General features: G+C 40.7%; 1 protein-coding gene across 1 annotated transcript in view; it reads left to right on the forward strand.

Moving 5' to 3' along the window:
- nav3 (neuron navigator 3) overlaps positions 1–19946 on the forward strand; it is a 182074-nt gene that overhangs the window by 114240 nt on the left and 47888 nt on the right. Inside the window, exons 10-12 of the mRNA XM_085376519.1 lie at positions 6123–6231; positions 15388–15621; positions 16954–17073. Coding sequence (XP_085232645.1) covers positions 6123–6231; positions 15388–15621; positions 16954–17073 — 463 coding nt within the window. The remainder of the gene's footprint in view (positions 1–6122; positions 6232–15387; positions 15622–16953; positions 17074–19946) is intronic.

Genomic DNA, 19946 nt, shown 5'->3' on the forward strand with positions numbered 1-19946 from the left:
TGCCAGAGCTTCCAAAGTGTGGGGCCCGCCGCTGGGGGGGGCGCAGAGCCACTGCGGGGGGGTGCGCTTGGTCACTGCTAGCATCATGGACAGGTTTTTGACGGGGCGCCCACACAAACGCAAAGCAGGAGATGAAGCATCGCTGAATATGTTTCCAAACCAACTTCATTCTAAGCCAAAGACTAGAAAATATGATGAAGCATATCTAGTTGTTACAAATCACGGACAAACGGTATCCCAATGTTGTTTATGTTTTTGAACCCATTTTGCACAGGGAGGCATTTTTTGAAAAATGCATTGATAGCAATGTTGAATATTATAAGATAAGATAACCTTTATTAGTCCCACACGTGGGAAATTTGTTTGTTATTACACAGGAAAAAAACAACTACATGTAAAATAATTACACTGTGACGCCTCTGCCTTTCTAAATGGAGGGACAGCAACTGCGTGTGTATAATTAAACGTGTAAAAACTGCAGATAGTCAGATTAACAGTAACAGTATTTTGTCTCTATCTGCCATTCTGCAATTCATCTCATGTACACAATAACGTAGCTCACTGCGTGACGTGAAAAAAGGCACATACCTTTGACGTTGCATGACGAACTCTGTATTCCTCGTCCACACGTAAACACAAAAAAGGAGTTTTAAAAATCTCAGTTTTCGGTGATTCGAAACGCAGTTTACGTGTGGACGAAAGGCCCAAACGCATAGAAACAGCTGCGTTTTCACTGTGTTATGCTAACATAGCTGTGTCACTAGCGATCACGTAGCACATCATTATATACCAGCTAGTCCAACTTCAGTAACCCTACAAACGTCACTGCTGTTTAGTTTTCTGTCTTCATTTATGTTGGAAGTGATAGCAGAGCTGTACATTTTATTTTTTTCAGAAATCTCTCAGTCAGAACATGCTATATCATGTTTAGGTAAATAGCGAAACTAGCGAGCTAACTTACTGCTAACTTCTAACTCTGTTAAATTTAATAAATTCTGTTTTCATGGATGCCTGGATGTTAAACGTAATTGTTATACCTGGTAAAGCGGCAACGCTGATCATTTTATTGAAGATGAAAGAATTTAGACAGTTTTTAACTCTCAGTGTGCTCCAGTGTTCGTTTGACTTTGGGACCTTAAGCAACGGAGTTTTGGACCCAGAGAACTCCAAGTCCGCTAGGCTTCTGACTACGGTAGCCATAATGTTCTGACAATCCATCAAGTGGTGGGCTTCGTAGCTTACCAAAGTCGTAGTGAAACATTTTTGACAGATCTTTGAGCCACTTAAAATCGGTTCGAGGTCAGTATGCACAACCACAATTCATACATAAAGCGCACCAGATTATAACACGCACTGACGATTTCTGAGAAAATTAAAGGATTTTAAGTGTGCCGTGTAGTGGGGAAAATACAGTATATGTGTGTGTGTGTGTGTGAGTGAGAGAGAGAATGAGAGAGTTTGAGAGAAGCCGAGCTTTATTCAAACTGATTTGCAACAAACTGCAGCAGTGAGGGCAAAGTAGTGCACAGTTATGTTTACGTGAGTGTTATTTTGTATGCATTTGTACAATTAGATAACTGTGAGAGTACATTGATAGCATTTAGTCAAAGTCAAAGTCAACTTTATTGTCAATTCTGCCACATGTACAGGACATACAGAGAATAGAAACTACGTTACTCTCAATCCCTAGATAAAATAGCAAATGAACATTTAAATATAAGAGTGATTAAAAAATGCAGGTAATGCAGGTAAAATAATTAAAAAGTAAAAATTTAAATAAATACAATACAATTTTACATATAACAAGAAAGCTATACAATATACAATATAATGGGTAAATGACATTGGGTGTAAACCAGGCAGAGTAGTGCAGCAATTGCTACATACACGTAATGTAAGCATATTGCTACATTACGTCATTTAGCACTAGTAACGGCTATTTGTACCAGTTAGCATGAAAAAGTAGGGGAAGGAACTACATGTAAGCACTGACTGGTACTGTACAGTGTGTGTGTGTGTGTGTGTGTGTGTGTGTGTTTATGCTCGAGTGTATGAATAAATGCGTCAATTTTAAACAGTAGCCATTTGCATTTTGTTGTGTCAACTCTGTTTCAAGGAGCATTTGTTTAACATCGAGCATTTGTGTGTGTGTGTGTGTGTGTGTGTGTGTGTGTGTGTGTGTGTGTGTGTGCGTGTGTGTGTGTCTAAGAATGTGTGTATATACCTTTCCTGATTCTATTCCCTCAACCCCTCTCTCTCTCACACACACACACTGGCCTGGTCTCAGTTTGGCTGCTTCCTGTGCTTTCCAGGCCAAGATCTGAATGTAAGCTTGAATCCAAATGAGCGCTTGGTGGCTTCTCACCTCTCTGTAGGGTTGGAACTGAAAGTAGGAGCTAAAAAATATTGTATAAGCATATTGCTACATTACGTCATCAGGTGCAAAAGATTTAACCATACAAGTCTGCTAGTCTTTAAAATCAGTTATTTACAGCAGAAAGTGTAACGCTGTAATGTTTTGGTTTCACTGTGGATGCAGTCATGTCATTGCAGCATTGTTCGGGTGAGACCTCTTCTCATGCACTGTTGCTATGGCTCTCATTTATATACACACACAGACACACACACACAAATAGATTCACACACATTCGCACCTTTAACTGCTTCTCAATGTTTCATTAAGAGTCCGTTCATAATGGAGATTCTGGGACTAGATTGCTTCATGTCACTTTATAATGGGATTGTAATTGGATCTTTCTTGAAGGAGAGCTGGTGAGAGAAGTTTTGCACATCAGGGATGACATGAGAAAAAGACGGATTACAATAGTGATGTGTCGGTCGCGAACGAAACGGCTCTTAGAGCCGACTCTTTGAAGTGAACGACGTGAGCCGGCTCCTTATCACGAGCTGTGGGGTTTTTTTTCTTTCTCTCACCATCTCTCTCGCACTTTTTTTCCGCTTCACTCTGCACGCGAGCCTTGTGCTTTGCGCTGGGAAGAGGGGGGAGGGGCGGTAGTTACACTCTGAATAGCACAGGAACTAGTGATGGGTCGTTCGCGAACGAAATGGCTCTTAGAGCCGACTCTTTGACGTGAACGACGCGAGCCGGCTCCTTATCGCAAGCCGTCACGTGTTTTTTTTTTTCTTTCTCTCACCACCTCTCTCGCACTTTTTTTCCGCTTCACTCCGCACACGAGCCTTGTGCTTTGCGCTGGGAAGAGGGGGGAGGGGCGGTAGTTACACTCTCAGTAGCACAGGAACAGAGCGGGAGGGAAAGAGAGAGAAAGAGAGCCAGGGACAACGTCACATTAGAAAGGTATAGTAATCATCCACAACTATTTTCGGTTGCAGATGATAAAGGATTAAGAAAGTTTATTCATGCAGGCCCATACGACAGAGAATGTGCATCTTCTTTTTGTTTTCATATTATAATTTATATTTAATTGTGTTGTGGTTTGCAGTGTTTTGTGTTGTTTTCACTTTAAATTTGTAAAAGGAAACAGCTGAAAATTTAAATAGTTAAAAGTTGAAATGTGAATAGTTGATTTTTGTATTATATGATTTATTTATTACATTTTATGTGGAGTGAATAAATAAAAGTATATTTACGGTGGCCCCTAGAGACAAAGCACATACAAACTCCAAAACATGTACAAAACACAACAGAAGTGCTCCAGGATGCTGGGTGCAGTGTTGAGCTTTTGTTACCTAGTGGCTACACAAGCCAGGAAGTACCAACAACCAGATTTGGTGTGTGGTAGTAACAGGTAAATGAACATTTTTTTAAATTATTTGAATATATATGAGTGCTTGTGTATAAATACACAAACAATACACATATGCTTTCAATTGTGTAATTTAAGTGATCTAGGTAGCTCTGGTTTAGAAGTTCAGTTAATGCTAGAAATGTGTTTTAGAGTTTGTACATGCTTTGGAATTTGTACGTGATTTTTTGGAGTTTGTACATGCTTTGTTTCTAGGTGCCACTGTATATATTTATATATAAACATATATAAATAAAACCACTTTTTTTTTACATTAGTAATTCTTTTTGTGCATAATTTTATAGTGTTGTTAATAATAAATTAATTAAAGCAACAAAACAACCTGAAGAGCCGGTTGTGAGCCGAAAGAGCCGGATCTTTTTAGAGAGCTGAGCCGAAAGAGCCGATTCTCTAAAAAGAGCCGGAAATCCCATCACTAGATTACAAAGAAAGACAAAATCATGCGGTTGTAATGTTTTGAGTTTGCAGTGAAGAGCTCCCCTTCCCATTAAGATAATGTGATCCAGGATCTCCCTTCTTAAAGGAGCTTTAGCCTTTCTAAAAGATCCATGTTGTAATTGAGGTCAAGTCTTGAGCTTTGAAAAACAAACAGATATTGCAGTGTGGACTTTTCTGGAATTTAGCTCGGACCACGTCCTCATTTTAGGTAATGGCAGATGGCTTGAACATGAATTGAGGCTGCGGTTTGGGGATGACCTCAGAGGGGACTGGCAGCGGCTCCCTGGCCAGGCATATCCCCATATACTAATGAAAAGTGAATGGATTCTAAAAGCATATGAAACGACCCAAGACTTTAGTGACTGAAAAATAAGGTTTAGCCAGACCTGTACCATGTGCTCTTGTGAGTCACAGATTAAACTTTTTTAATTCAGTAGAGCCTCAGCAGGCACAAGAACTTAGGCAACTGCAGCAAATAATGATCAAATAAATAGTGAAATAGTGAATAAAATAAAAGTTGTTCTCTTTCAAAAACAAAGCTTGAACAAAACAAAGATAAATGAAATGTGTCCATCAAGGCACTTTTCTTTAAATGTGCCTAAGTGACTCTACCACTGTGTATTGTAACATAACATCCTGCAAAGCAGGAAGACTGGTCTCAGTGTGTAAAATGAATGACGTACTGCCAGTTTTGTAGTAGTTCATGCCTGATCACGTTGTTCAGTGTAGACTCAAAAAGACGGGATCTGTACAAAAAACAGAGCTCCATCCTACAATGTTATGTGTTATCTAGGAAACTAGCTTAGCATTTCTGTTCAAATTCAAAATAATCCTGCTGTATATTCCAGAAGATAAAGAACTCAGATACTGTGGTTTCTGCCCGTGGCAATGAGCTGGCCCAGAGGAGTTCCCTGAGGCCTTTTCAAATCTCTAGAACCTCCGTCTGCCCTAATGTGCCCCACACTGTAATCACAGCTGCATTGCCTGAAACACAGAGAAAAGCTTCTTGCAGTCATTTTACCATTACACAACACTGGCCAACATCTGCTGGCTCATTTATTGTGCCACGGAGACAGTTTCCCTGTGAAATCACCTTAAAACTAGAAAGCACTGTGACCACCATCCATTCTGTGTCTCGTGCCACTTGTTAATTACCCATTGTGTGGTACCTGCCTGTGGGTATGGGCTAGCTTGACAAGCTAACAGAGAAGCTTAATTGGAGCTGACAAGCAGATACTTTGGTCTGTGGTCGCTGCTCACACTTCTGAAATGTTGCCCGTCCAGTGCTTATTAGCAACACTACTTCAGTAAGCTTAATGAAACAAATTCTTCATCTGTAAACGAGGCACTGAAAGAGAACATAAAATATATGAAGTGCTTTCTTAGCTGTCTCCTGCTCTAGGGCGAGGTAGAGAGATGGAAGCATTTCTCTACATGTCTGACAGAGAAGCACAGGAGCTCTGGCAGAGTTTGCTTCTACATGCGGGCATGACTGTGTCCCAAACTAAGTGACAGATTGCGTGGTGTCATGGCATGACATTTCAGCATCAGCCTGAAGGAAAAATGTCAATACCGCATAAAATGATACACACACTTTTTAAAGCAGAAGAAGTGCATGTTAGTGCAGCCTGACAGGCAGATTTATTGTATGAGATCCAAATTCTCAGCAAGTGGGTTAGGGACATTCACCGTAATGCAGTCTGTCATTGTGATCGGTCATCATTTTGTTCCCCCTACTGAGACATTTCAGTGAAATCCAATGAAAAACTGTATGTCAGCCATCCTCATCACTTTTTATGTTGTGTGTGTTTGTAGCTTTTGTGTAAATGGGTGACAGGTGCTTGTTGTAAAAGTATGTCCAGGGATCTGAGTAAATCATGTAAAAATGTATGTGTGCAGGAGAAGACCCTGAGACAAGACGTATGAGGACAGTAAAGAACATCGCTGACCTGCGGCAGAACCTAGAAGAGACCATGTCCAGTCTACGGGGGACACAGATCAGCCACAGGTAGGCGTGCAGAGCTCTTTACTTTGAACGCTTAATGGATGACCCTAATCTGAAGATGCAACAACACAACAGTTTCTGGTTTTTATCCAGATTATTTTTTTTGTATAGCACCTTTCAAGATAAAAACCACGAAGTAAACGCACTAAAAATAAAATGGGGACCAAGAACAGAACCCTGTGGTTTACCATGTGAACCAACAGAACCAACTTGAACCAGTCATGTGTTTTACCAGATACGCCTACCCAGTGCTTTAGCCACAGTAGTATCAATACTTCCACAACCCAAATATAGAACATGCTCCCTTCGCAGAGCCATATGTATCATCACATCATCATCGCCACTAAAAATAAATATATAAAAACTAATTTTTTTTTTTAAAGTTGTAAAAGCACAGAGAGGAGGTACAACACCTGGTAGACTGGTGTCAGAATAACAACCTGTCTCTCAATGGCTCACACCCCTCTGCACATCAACGGATCTGCTGTTGAGATGGTCAAACAGTGTGAAGTTCCTGGGTGTGCACACATCAGCCGATCTCTCCTGGAACCTGAACACCACCACCATCATGAAGAAAGCCCAACAACGTCTTCACTTTCTTAGGAAACTGAAGAAGGCCAGTCTCCCTCCTCCTATCCTCACATCATTTTACTGGGGAACCATTGAGAGCGTCCTCTGCTGCTACATCACTGTGTGGTACGGGAACTGCACCCTCGCTGAAAACAAGTGTCTGCAGCGCATAGTGAGGACAGCAGAGAGGATCATTGGAGGCCCTCTCACATCCACCTCCCAACTCTATGACAGACACATCATCCGACGTGCGAACAGCATAGTGAAGGACACTCTCCACCCCTCACATGCACCGTTCTCCCTCCTTCTATCTGGCAGACGGTTTCGCAGCATCAAAACCGTGACGACCAGACACTGGAAGAGCTTCTTCCCCCAAGCAGTCAGAGCCCTCAACTCACTACCACAAAAGGACTGATATACACATACGCCTTTACAAACACCTTACAATACTCATCAAAATTATATTATATTTGCACATTTTGCATTTTGCACATGTCTTTGTCATGTCTCGTCAATGATATCCCGACAATAATTTGAAACTGGTATTAAATACTAGAGATGGCACGATACCACTTTTTTATGTCCGATACCGATATCATAAATTTGGATATCTGCCGATACCGATATGAATCCGATATAGCGTGTTTTTTAATCAATAAATTTTTTTTAATATCTTGCTGCTTTTTGTATAATTTCAAACTCAAGTTAAAAAACAAACACTAAAGCTATTCTGTTACACCTGTATGCAAAAAAATAGACTGCACCCAAAATATTCCATAGTTCAGCAACACTGATCAATCTAATAAACTTAAACCTGCTCCATCCTCCCTATTCTGGTATTTTAAAGAGTAAGCAACCTGACTAATAGGGTTCTAAAACTCCCAGCAAAAAAACCCAAAAAAATAGGGAACCACCCACCCTCCACCTCATGATGCTTAATCGACATAATCAACTTTAATTTGATGCAGTGTGGGAAAAAAATGCACAGAAATCAATTAATTTTGAAGAATAACTAAATAGATTCAACATCTTTCTTCAACAGAACTGCAGACTGCACAGATGGTACCTTCCCAAAGGAAAAAGTACTATAGCTTACTAGGGTATATTAGACTTAATAGTTACTATATACAGTAATGGACTTCTATACATTTTACATCAGATTAAAACTTTGGGTGTCAGATTCAGATAAATATTTATTAAAAGCTCGACATTTTAAATGAGAATAAGAAACAAAAGTATGTCTTTGTGCCCCCTTTCCCTGTTAATGCCATATCGGCCCCCCTGGCTAAACTTTGCTAGATCCGCCCCTGCACAGTTACCAGCCGTCAGCTGCGTAGAAAAAGATCCTGGTGTAGAAAGTAATATTAAATAAATTCTAACAACAGCTTAAGCTTAAACGTGCTGCTGTTGTTCAGCCGCTGGTTTCCTCTTTCTGGTGCAAAGTGGGCGATAAACAAACAAGAGAGACGGACTCACGACAGAAAAGCCGATCAGCTGATCAGAGATCCCTTCCCAGACGCCTTAACGCCCACTCACATCCTGGGGCGTTAAGGCGTCGCATGACTCAGGAATTCGCATGATAAGGTGGGGCCAGGTTTCACAATGAACACACCCGAAACTCTGGCTGATTGGGACCCACACCCAGTTTCACACCTTGGCTCAGGCGATTAGAGGATCATCAGGGGGTCCTTTTGTCCCTCCGTGGGGGGAAACTCCCACTAGGTTTATATCTGGGACTCTCCACCATTTGACCTTAGAACTGAAGAAGCTTCTCGGATGAGAGGTGAAACGTCTTCAAGCAACTTAAAGAAGTCCAGACGCTTTTCTTTGCAAGCTCCTTTGACTACGATGACCTGGATGACTGAGAACCTTCACAGACAGATCAGCTGATCATTGATCAGTTTCATGATTGAAGCAGCAGCAGGAGAGGGAGAGAGAGAGAGGCAGTCGCTCCATATATCGGTTGTTAAGCTTAACGCGGGAATGCTTTACAAACATTCAGAGATGACACTTGCTTTACTTCTCTCTGGGATCACTTCCTCGGAGATGAAATGCCGGATTGCTAGCAAGGCTACAAATACACACAGCCGCTCTATCACGTGACGCATACTACTCCAACGTGCTACAGTTATGAGCCGAGTTATGCCGTGTCGCAAGTTTTTTGATATTTAATGGATCGGATTACATTTTTTATTTCCCTTTATTTACGTCAGTATCGGACCGATACCGATACGTAATATCGGATTGGATCTATCTCTATTCAATACCTACTGCACATTCCACTTTGTATTGTCTCTGTCCTGTCTGTCTTTATCATACAGTTAATATTGTATAGTTACAATTATAGTATTGTATAGAATTGTATAGTTAGTAATTAGTACCTTTTTATCCCTTAATTTTACCAAAACATAGCATGTTATTTATATGTAATTCCTAGTTTTATATCTCTTGGAGATATATCCTTTATATATTTATAAATGCACCATGGGGGGCATTTCGGTACACTGTATATTGTGTATACTACTGTATTGACAATAAAGCTCTTGAATCTTGAATCTTGAGATTACCCAAGTGAGTTTGTACATCACTCGTCCTTAGCAAATAAACAGATCTGATTGGACTGACTCACTCTGTACAATTTATCAGGGAGATATGTCCCCAACTATTAATGATACTCACTCTGTAAGCATGCCATCTTCTCCTCCACCTATCCTGGATTTAATTAAAAGCAGACGCCACCTTCCTCACCAGCTGGCACACATGTAATGGCATTCAGGAGTTGATGGACAACCAACACCTTAAAAAGCTGTCCTACCTGGGAGCCGTAGGCACCGTAGAGAATCTAGTGAAAAGATTGCGGCAAAGGCAAAATGATCTATTGGTTTATATCAGCTCCCTGGGCGAAATGTTCCCTCCTCGCCTCTCTCCTTCACCCTCAGTCTATTATTTTGTGTGTTTTGCCCCATTTACAGAGGAAGATGGTGGCCGGGCTGTCGACAGCCATGACAGATGGCAGTCTGTGTGTGTGTGCATGCTTTTGTGTTTGTTTTCTACTCCTTTATTCCTCAGAGGAGTCTCAGCCAGGCACAATCAATACAGCGGCATTGTCTTACCACCACATTTAATCCAATGGGACCCACAGGTTTGGGGTGTGAGGTGTCTGATTGGTCAAAGGAGGCAAGTCTCATTTTCATGCATCAGACGCACAAGGCCAGTCAGCGTGAAGTATTTGAAAAATGCATCATCATACCACCACATTAGCATTGTGTATGGTGTATATGTGTATGTGAGTTAAAGCAGTGAAACAGTGTAAAACAGTAGGTACCGGTGGCAGCAGTATGGATCACCGCTCAGCTTTCAGTCATTAGACCGAGTGTAAAATGGGAAGTCAGCTTGTGAATGTTTGAATGTAAAGAGAGCCTTTGAGTTTGAATACCAATTCTGTCCACAACAAAAGCCCAGCCAGGCCACCCTAATCTCTCTCCTGGATAAGAAATGGTGCTAATCACCAAGAAGCTTTGTACCTCAGTTAATTAATCACTGTTACGCTCGAGCAGACATGGCTGTCATATTCATTACTCTGTCCTTCTCTTTGCTTCCTATATAGGAAGCACTTACATCTGTTTATACCCCAGCCGAGCAGACTGCAAGATTAAGAAGTTAGTTTTAGCTGCTGAAACATACTTAATTTACTTTTTCAAGAGTGCCTAGAAAAACAAGTGAGACTATATTTGCCAAAGATAGAATAAATAATTTGCCTATGCACCACTAAATGAATGAACAAGGACCAAAAGGTCTTCCTTTTGAGACGCTTTTGCAGTAAAGCATCTTACAGGAATTTTTCATGCTCTGTGCTCAAGCAAATTTGCAAAATTTAAGTGTGACTTTCAAGATAGGAATCGTGTTTTCATTATCTAAGCAGGATCAGATCTAACAAGACCTAGGAGCTAGTTATAGCTTGATGATTTTGATAATTATGGCATTTGACTCATTACATTCCTATTTTAAAAGATTTTCTGGTATTTGTACCCTTATCAACAGGAAAGAAAAATACTCCAAATTAAAATGTATGAAATGGTTACTTGAAGTTAAAAGCACCTTATGTGCAGTTTTGATTGAAATGGGGGGATGATGATGCCATTACTAATAAACGCCATCTTTTGAAACTGTCATGGTCGGCTGTGTGGCAGGCAGGCAGGAGTGGTGGACCCAAAATGCAGGATTCTCAGGACACGAGGTTTAGACAGAAAATGCAGCTTTATTGCTGGAGCAGAACATCAAGATAAAATAAAACTCACAAAAGCAAACAAAACTCTAAACAGAGATGCAGGAGGACTGGAAATCCTAAAAACGCAGCAAGTGAGGGTGAACAGACGTTAACAATGCGACACCGAGTAGGGGAAGACACAGACACTAAATACAAGAGGTGAACGGAGCAAAGAGGAAACAGCTGGGAGACACGGCTGACGTTGATTACACTGACGAGACAGGGAGAGCACAAAGCTGAACGCACTGACAAAGGACACAGACCTACAAAATAAGACAGGAAGCACACGCCAGACAGAGACAGACTCGTAAACAGGCATAATGACGTCATGGACAAACAGAGGGACATACGGGCAGAGAAGACTAAGCACAGGCAACCTAAACCAAACATAAGGGCAAGATAACAAAACCTAAACCAGACATAATCATCATCGTCATCAACATCATCATCAGATAACTAAAGAATCAGAATATAATTGTAATCAAAACAGTATCACCAGAGAATAACCAATCCATAATGCAAAAATAAACCAAAACATAAGAAACTCAAAATGCTGGGTCGACCCGACCCAGGACCGTGACAGAAACGGATCGTAACTTTAGAAGCAAGTTTGCAAATGCTTTTTTCTCCAATAAGCTCAGTGTTATGTGATTGCACACTCATACACATACATTTATCTTTTCTTTAAATAGCTTTGATATTATGTCAGAACAGACTGAAACTACGCCCTTGTCTGGAAGATAGTGAGGGCTAATGTTACAGAAAGGATTGACCCGCTTGACAGAGATTCATGTGGTTAAGCTACGGTTACACAGACTCTGAAACAGTCTCCTTCTCTCATTGAACTGACCTTGCTTTTCGCCATCGCACAGCTTGAGTGGCATTCACACCATTGTTTAGATATCCAGATGCGATGGGGCCCTCACATACAGCCCCACATTTCATTTACAGCCACTTTTTTCTATGCAAAAAAACTCCACATGTGAGGAAAAGCTATAATCTTCAAGGACAAACCTAGCACAGCAAACAGTCGAGGGATATCGCCCCTTTTTTATGTCAACCAGTCTGCTGGCACCTGAGGGATTGCCGTTTGGTCCCAAAGGGATTTAGCAACCGCCAGACGACATTTTGAACATAATAGCTTCCTGAGACCGGCTTGTTTATTCTGTGTTTACATTTGGAAAACAGTGAATATAGGACGTCTTAAATTATTCATTGCTTTGGAATGAAGGAGATTCTGAGTTGACATATAGGAATTAAGAAGTGAGGATATTATGTGTTATAATATGTGTACAATGTATGCGTCAATAGCATTTTTAATGTCAGCAGCCTTACTGCAAAAGTTCTAAACTCACAAAATACTCAACAAAACATGCAAAAATCTTAGTTGTCACACATGTATTTTCTCCCCTCAAAAGTTGGAGAGTAGCAACTGTGTAATCCACCAAATGCGCTGCTATCGCTGTTAACCTGATTATTGTGAAAGCAGAAAACAGTTTCAATAACTGCAATTTTCCAATAATGACAAAAAATAGAAAAATAGAAAAAACAAAAATTTGCAGATGATTTTTTTTCATGCCAAATATCCCTAGGTTTCTATGTGCCCTACTAAAAATTCACTTCTTCAGTAGTTTGAAAGGTAATGTTGAAGTAAGTTGAAAGTTTAAAAAAATTCTTTAAGTAAAATTATTCCTCAATTTCATAAAAGACAGTAACTTATATAGTCGTCTAAAATAACAGTTAATAGCAAGCAATACAATATTATGATTTATAATCTGCAATCAGATCCACAACGAAGCATATGACATTTTATACATTTTGTATACATTATCAAATTTTGATACCATCTGTCTGCCTCAGAAGGATGATTGTGACTTGAACAGCAAGAGTGCAGAGTTGTGAATCTGAAAAACACACCATGACATGTGCAGTGTCTCTGAAGTGCTGCTAACGACAAGCTCCCATGAACTGGATATTAACACAGAGCTCATTAGCAGCTGCAAGAACAAGGTCCAGCATATTTATATTAAGCATTGCTCAGCAGTAAGCAGTGCCCTGCTGTCAGCATGCATTATTTCCATGCCAAGCCCTTGGACAAGCGTAAAAATAGTCTCAGATCAATTTTTGGGGGCTGTAGTCCTGTTCTATAGATAATGGAAAGGGTTTGTGGGAAATGTGGTCTTAATATTGAATATTTTTTATTGCTGTGTGTGTGTGTTTTGACATGAGTATACATATGTGGTGGGTTGGATGTGTAAGGTATGTTAGCACTTTTCCTGTACTTGCTGCTCAGGCATATTCTTGGTTTTCATGCCTATTTATTTGAACACCTACATGCAGAGTCACTCTCGGTTTATCTGCCTTCCTCATTTTCTCTCTCTGCTGCCTGGAGATAAAGATAAGCTGATTAAGTGGGCCACATTGTGTATGACTGGTTAAATGATTTTGATTTCTATACTGTGGCAAATTGATTTTGGATTTCCATATTTGGGTGTGATGGATAAGATAAGCATTCTTTCTCTTTTAGCTAGACACTATAACATTGAATCACCTACGTCACTGGCCATGTGAGCATGTGTGTGGATCTCAGGAGGTGTTGATAAAGATGTGTAGTGAATATGGGTGGCATTGCTGTCCTTCTTATGTTGGCACTTGGCATCTCAGGGGTGCAGCGTTCTGTCCTCTCGCTAAGCACACACACACACACTGTTCTCACATCTCTAACACTGTTATGTGTGAGACGCTGTTTTAAAGTGTCACTGCTTTTGTCACCTAATGAGACCAGTGTGCAGAGGCAAAGGCCTCTCCTACTACTCCCACTACTATCCTGCATTTCACTTGCGTGATGTGCTACAGTCAGTAAGCCAATATGCAAGAAATTATGCAAAATTTTATTATATTATAAATATGCAAATAATGTTTTTGTTTGGTATCTGATCATAAAATCATTATATCCTGTCCTGAAAAACAGATGATTTGTAGCGCCTGCTACCACTTGTGTTATGTGCATCATTTCAATTTCATGCTAGTATTCTGCCCACAGAAGGATGTTTGTGATTGGAATGCACATTACCAGCTTATCCTTAAAGTAACAGATTGTCAGAGATGCCTGGTTTTATGTTAGGTCTGTCCGTTCTCTCATTATTTGACTGCAGTGCACTCTTTTCCCCAGTAGAGAGAGCTCAAGTGAGTTCCCACTTTTCTCACTGAGAGTGCACATATGCTGTAGTTTGTGGAGTTGCGGGGCTTGGTGTCCAGTCACTTTGACTCATTTGCCTTACTTCTATTATCCTGTTACTTCACATAAATAATTAAAGTTTCAGGCTGGATTTTGCTTTCATTCCATGCAATAAATCATCCTGATCTTTCAAATGTGACAGTTCTTACATGCAGATCCTGGTAAAGACTTGGAGGGGAAAAGCAGCAGTTCCTCAGTTAGTGGAGGATGGTCATAGTAGTGAGTCAGTGCTTTTTGGTCTCTGTCCATCATTACATCATTGTCTTTTTCTCTTGTACTCTTATAGTACTCTTTATCAAACATTTTTTGGCATTTTCTGTCATTAGTGATTAAAACAATGAGATTTAATACAGGTTTCATGAGATGGGTTGGGAATATTACAGCAAGCGTTCCAAATTATTCAGATTGTCTTCAAAATAGTCAAACCTGCCAATGACTAGATGCACTGGCAGGTGCTTATTGTTGTGACATTAGCAGATGTGTTTTGAAGAGGTTCATTTCCCTTCTTTAGCCTTGTTAGGGCACCTAATCCAAATGTTATTTTCTATCAAATCCACTTGATAGTTGAGCGGAAGCAGAGCTGTCTCCTTCCCTCCATTTCCATCTTTGTGTGATGTACCGTGATGCTCTGACATAAGTTCTCATGGGAGTCTTTCTTCTCTCCTCCCCCTTCAAGTTAAAACGCTGGAAGAAACAGCACTTTATGAAGGTCACACACTTTTAAATGCATGTGTACACACACACACACTCATGCACGCACGCACACACACGCACAAACAAGCACAGTGTTAGAAAAAGGACATGTGAGATGAAGGGAGTGGAACTCAACTGTAGAAGGCTGTCTACTGAAAATATGACTGATCTTTTCACCTGATTGATTTGCCCTTTGCACAGGCGTGTACTTGGTATTACTTCAGCGTCTTAGACTTGTGATTTTTGCCAAGACCCTCTATACACCTAGCAATCTTCAAAACTCTTTTAGGATTTTCAAAAACATCATTCTGATGGGGAAAACATTTTTAATGTATATTGTGAGGAAATATAAATTATTTTATTCTATGTCTCTACCCCTCTTTCTCCACAGTACATTAGAAACAACCTTTGACACGACAGTAACCACTGAGGTGAATGGGCGGAGTATACCTGCCCTCGCTGCACGCTCCTCCCCCATGTCCTGGCGTCTGGGCCAATCACAAACCCCACGTCTCCAGGCAGGTGACGCCCCCTCGATGCCCAGTGGCTACGCTGCGCCCAGGGCGAGCACAACAGGCGCAGGCACCACCACAGGGCGCTATAGTGGGCACTCAGACCCCTCCAGGTTTGTGTACATTTAAGTAGTAAGCCTGTGGCTATTTTTTTCTCATTTTCAGTCTTTAAGACACGAGTAACCCTCCCCCAAAAAATGTCGACCAGTGCAGGACAGTGTTTTGAATATTTATCTTAGGGCTATTTGTGATTTCAGTAACTGAATGAATTTTTGATGTTTATAGTCAAAATAAGTTGAATTGGTTTTAGCTGATCCCTCTGTGCCACGCTGTGGTGTGAAACAGCATTCTGTTTAGTTGTGCCTCCTACATTTATTCCTCCCTCTGAATAATGTAGCTCTCAGCCTTTTTATGCACTGAACACAGAGCTCGTAGATTTTAAACATGTTGCACCACCATGTAATCCATGTAAATTAAATACATAACTATGCTTTGCTGTATAAAGAAGAAATATCTTAAGTGCACAATATCACCACCACATCATTTATACTCAGTAAAAGTCCACTTTAAAGGTCATTTGTTTGCTAACATGTGACAGATTTCCATTTCAGTGTGCAGAAATTCATGCTTAGTTTGTATTCATACAGTCACCAAGGCCTTACCTGCCTTTCTCTGCACATTAATACAAATAGCTTACTGTCATACAGCAAGGCTATGTATACTTTTTCATAGTAAAACCACACACAGGATGTTTCAAGTAATACATTTATGTGAACCTTGAGAGGACTCACGACACTGACAGATTACCTGAGTGAGAATGGATGAGTTTGTGTCTTCTGCAAGTCATTACAGCAGCAGGCTTCTGACCTTCATTCGCTCAATAGCAATAAATGACTTAAGCACGTAGGAGAAAAGGCTTTTCACATTTTACCCACACAATCATGTGAGCACACACTCCCAATAGAAGATATGCTGTAAAGAGAAAACTGTGAGGGAATGGTAAGGATGAGGTGTGATGTAGCAAGGTATCTGCAAGATTAAAGAAGAAGAACAGAGCAGAAAATGTAACAACATGTTGGGAGGGAAAGGTGATTAGCTGAATTATTAGCTTAATTAACTCAGCGCTAATGGCCCCCGTGTTCTACCAGCCGTGTCTGATAGCTATCTGGAAGTTGCCTCAAATCTTACCGCTCGTTCACTGTCAGGTACACAGAGACACAAACTCGCTTCTCTATACCGACTTTGCAAAATCCACACACAGTCTTCATGTTCATTATTTAGATTAGCCAAGGTAGCATCTTCCTTTATGTTTAGTTGACATAATTTGCTTCTTCTTCACTTAAACAAGGACCTTAAAGTGTAAGAGCCACGAGTTAAAAAAGAATAACTTTCTAAAGCAAACTGAAGTTAAACGTTTATACCTGTAATTTGTTCTCCCCTCACAGATACCTTACAGATGGCAGCCTTCATCTGTATGCACGGAACACCGGCCGAGCCTCAGATGCAGCTTCTTCTCGAGACGTATCCCAAAGAGGAAGCAAAGAGATGCAGGGTGACATTGACAGGTGAGGATGGAGACTGTCATAGCTGCCTGTTTTTCTGGTGCCTGTTTGATTCATTTGTGGTTCACACCCGGGAGTAGCTCCGGTTTCACACTTTTTGAGATTCATGCAAGCACGTTGTTAATATTCAAATTTGAACACAGCTTTTCACATTCCACTTTTGATTGTTGGCTTTTAGCTGATGTTTTCCTCTCCCGAGCATCTGGCTGTGAATTTGATAGCTTCGTTGTCATTCATTTTCAACCATAGCCAGGTGGGTGTTTGCTAAGACAAACCCACTGGACTGTGCTTTGCAGCCAGTGATGCATGTGCGTGTGAAAAAAAGCAATGTGCTGTGGTCAGAATGGCAGAAAGGTTGGCACCATAGCAACTGCAGCCATATCATATTATACCTGATTGTATCTGTCGGTTAAAGCATTCAGCACAATGAGCATTATGGAGCTAAAAAGCATGAATATCTGGGTATATTACCCAAAACAATTAAAGATATTAGATATCAGTACAAAGATATTAAAGCTAATGGAATATATAGGCTTTTTAGGATACAAACCTAATAGGATACAAAGTCCAGAGAATGGGCAAGTGACTAAGGCTACGTCCACACTAGCCTGGATAGATTTGAAAACGTTGTTTACGTCTGAAAACGCTCCGTGTCCACACTATCGTTTTCAGTCGTTTTCACAGAGTTGTGCGTCCACATTGAAACGGCCGAAAACGCTTACGTTCCAGTCCTGCGCATGCGTGGAATGCAAGAAGATTCGACCTGCCTCATTTCTGTCTGCCATTTATTTACTTTCCGGCTCTTTGAAACGTTGTGGCAAAATGTCATTCCTGGTTTTTAGATGTGCCTGGCATAAAAACAAAGGGTAAGAAGGAAGTAAGAAATATGTCCTTCAAAGGTTATACAAGTCTGCTGTAACACCATCAGAGATTTAAAGGGGCGAAGGAGGGTTGGCGATCGATTTAAAGCTGTCAGGCTAAGATTGTGATGACAAGCCATCAGAGAGACTGCTGGGAATTGACTGATGCAGTGACATTTCCCAGTGTCACAGCTTCAGCTTCTGTCAAGATTTTAATGAGTGGCAGCGTTTAGTAGTCCTGTGATTTTAAAGATTATGATTCTGTTAATGCTACATGTGCATGGTTACACTAGGCAGATTTACACAATATGACGCATGACTTGCAGAAACACGGGTGATATTTTGCTTGTAATATGTGTGTTTTCTGTATATGATTCAGTTGTTTTGCAACCCAGGCAGTTTTTCCATTTCTTGGTTATGTGCTCAGCCTCACAAGCTTGTTTGTTACAAGCCAGTCAGTCAAGCCAGTCAGCCCGAGGTGAGTTTGGTCTGTGATTGGCCAAGCGGCAAAACATACTAGTCCTGACCAGAGGTTCAGAATAGGAGATTAACCTGCCCCATCAGTCTCAAACCGATTGACCTATCAGATTTGACACTGAGGCAAAAAGATGTCTTAGGATAAGAATAAAAATGAACCAAGCAAACTGCCAAGGCTCAGCTTCACCCTGCATTTTATCTCTGTATTTAAATATTTTTGCCTAAACTGTCTCTCACCTTTCCTTGACTTAAATCCAAAAATGCTCTGCTCTTTTGAACTAAAGTCAGCAGTAGCATTTTGGGCCTCAGGGGCAATGAGGAAATATTGATGCCCGCAGGCTACAGACTCCCAGAAGGAAAAGAATTTGAACTCTGGAACCCTGTTTACTTCATTCCTTCCTTCCTTTTCCTTTATGAAATCAAGTACATGCAGGCAAGCATATACACAGAAATGCACAAAATGCATGCCTCTCACGTGTTATTGTCAGTAGCTAGGCTGTCACTTCCCACGGACACGAAACTCAGGGGGCAAATCCATTTCTCACTCAGCTCTACATTTCAGCCTGGCTTTACCTCTGTGGTACAGCGTGCTTTTCCATAAAGCCCCTTGGCTTGAAGTGAAATGAGTAGAGGATGAGGCCCAAGTTTAAATAATTTGTTCACTGACTTTAAACAACTTTTTACCTCAGATGTGTAAGCTGGCTTTCTAGGAATGACAAATGCAAGAAAGTATTTGATCTCGCACGTTTCATGTCCAGCTATCTTGATTATAACTGCTTAGGAGGTGAACATACTGTATCCATGAAATTCTGCCTGCCCTGTAACTGGCAGCTAGTGTATGATACCTTTCTGTCTCAAATGTCCGTCCAACTGCTCTTTTGTCCAGGTGAACATACTTGGCTTAAATTACTTGGCTTGGTCATAATTTTAGGTGATAATTAGTGCATTGAATGACTGTTAATATTTCTTCTGCATTTATTATCAAAGTGTTAATCAGATTATATTTTCAATTTAATATATTTTCCAAACTATTACACTCTGTTTTCATTTAACACAGCATCCCAATTATGGAGGAGATTGGGTTTTGACTTTGAGAAATTCTTAGATTAGAGTCTGGGATTTAATCCGTCTCTGGCTGATAGTTTGATAGTGTAAGTTTACTTTGGAACAAATTATTTGTTCACAAGAGATAACTGTGCATTTATTGTTCGTTGGTTTTTTTTATCAGCAAGGTAAATAATTTGTGGCCATTAAAATTCCCCCCCTCGTCCTTCTCCTTTGGATTTCCTTTCTGTCATAAGTAATAATTGGAAAACTGCACACACAAGGACACACACTTACACTCATGTCTTTTACACCACCTCAAGCATGAGCACGGATACAAAAATGCACATTACTCTCTCCGCAGTTCTGCTGGCAGCAGTAGACAGGGTTCCTCAGAGGCAGAAAGTGGAAGTTGGTCTGTGTACGTAAACTGAGTTCCCACGAGGCTCGTTATGTTTCGTGCTTTTTACAGTCCATAACGGCTCCCCTGGCTGC

Source organism: Diplotaxodon limnothrissa, linkage group LG17 (assembly GCF_057381915.1).
Source record: "Diplotaxodon limnothrissa isolate DT_005_m linkage group LG17, D_limnothrissa_male_GT1.1, whole genome shotgun sequence".
In the NCBI taxonomy this organism is placed as follows: domain Eukaryota; kingdom Metazoa; phylum Chordata; class Actinopteri; order Cichliformes; family Cichlidae; genus Diplotaxodon; species Diplotaxodon limnothrissa.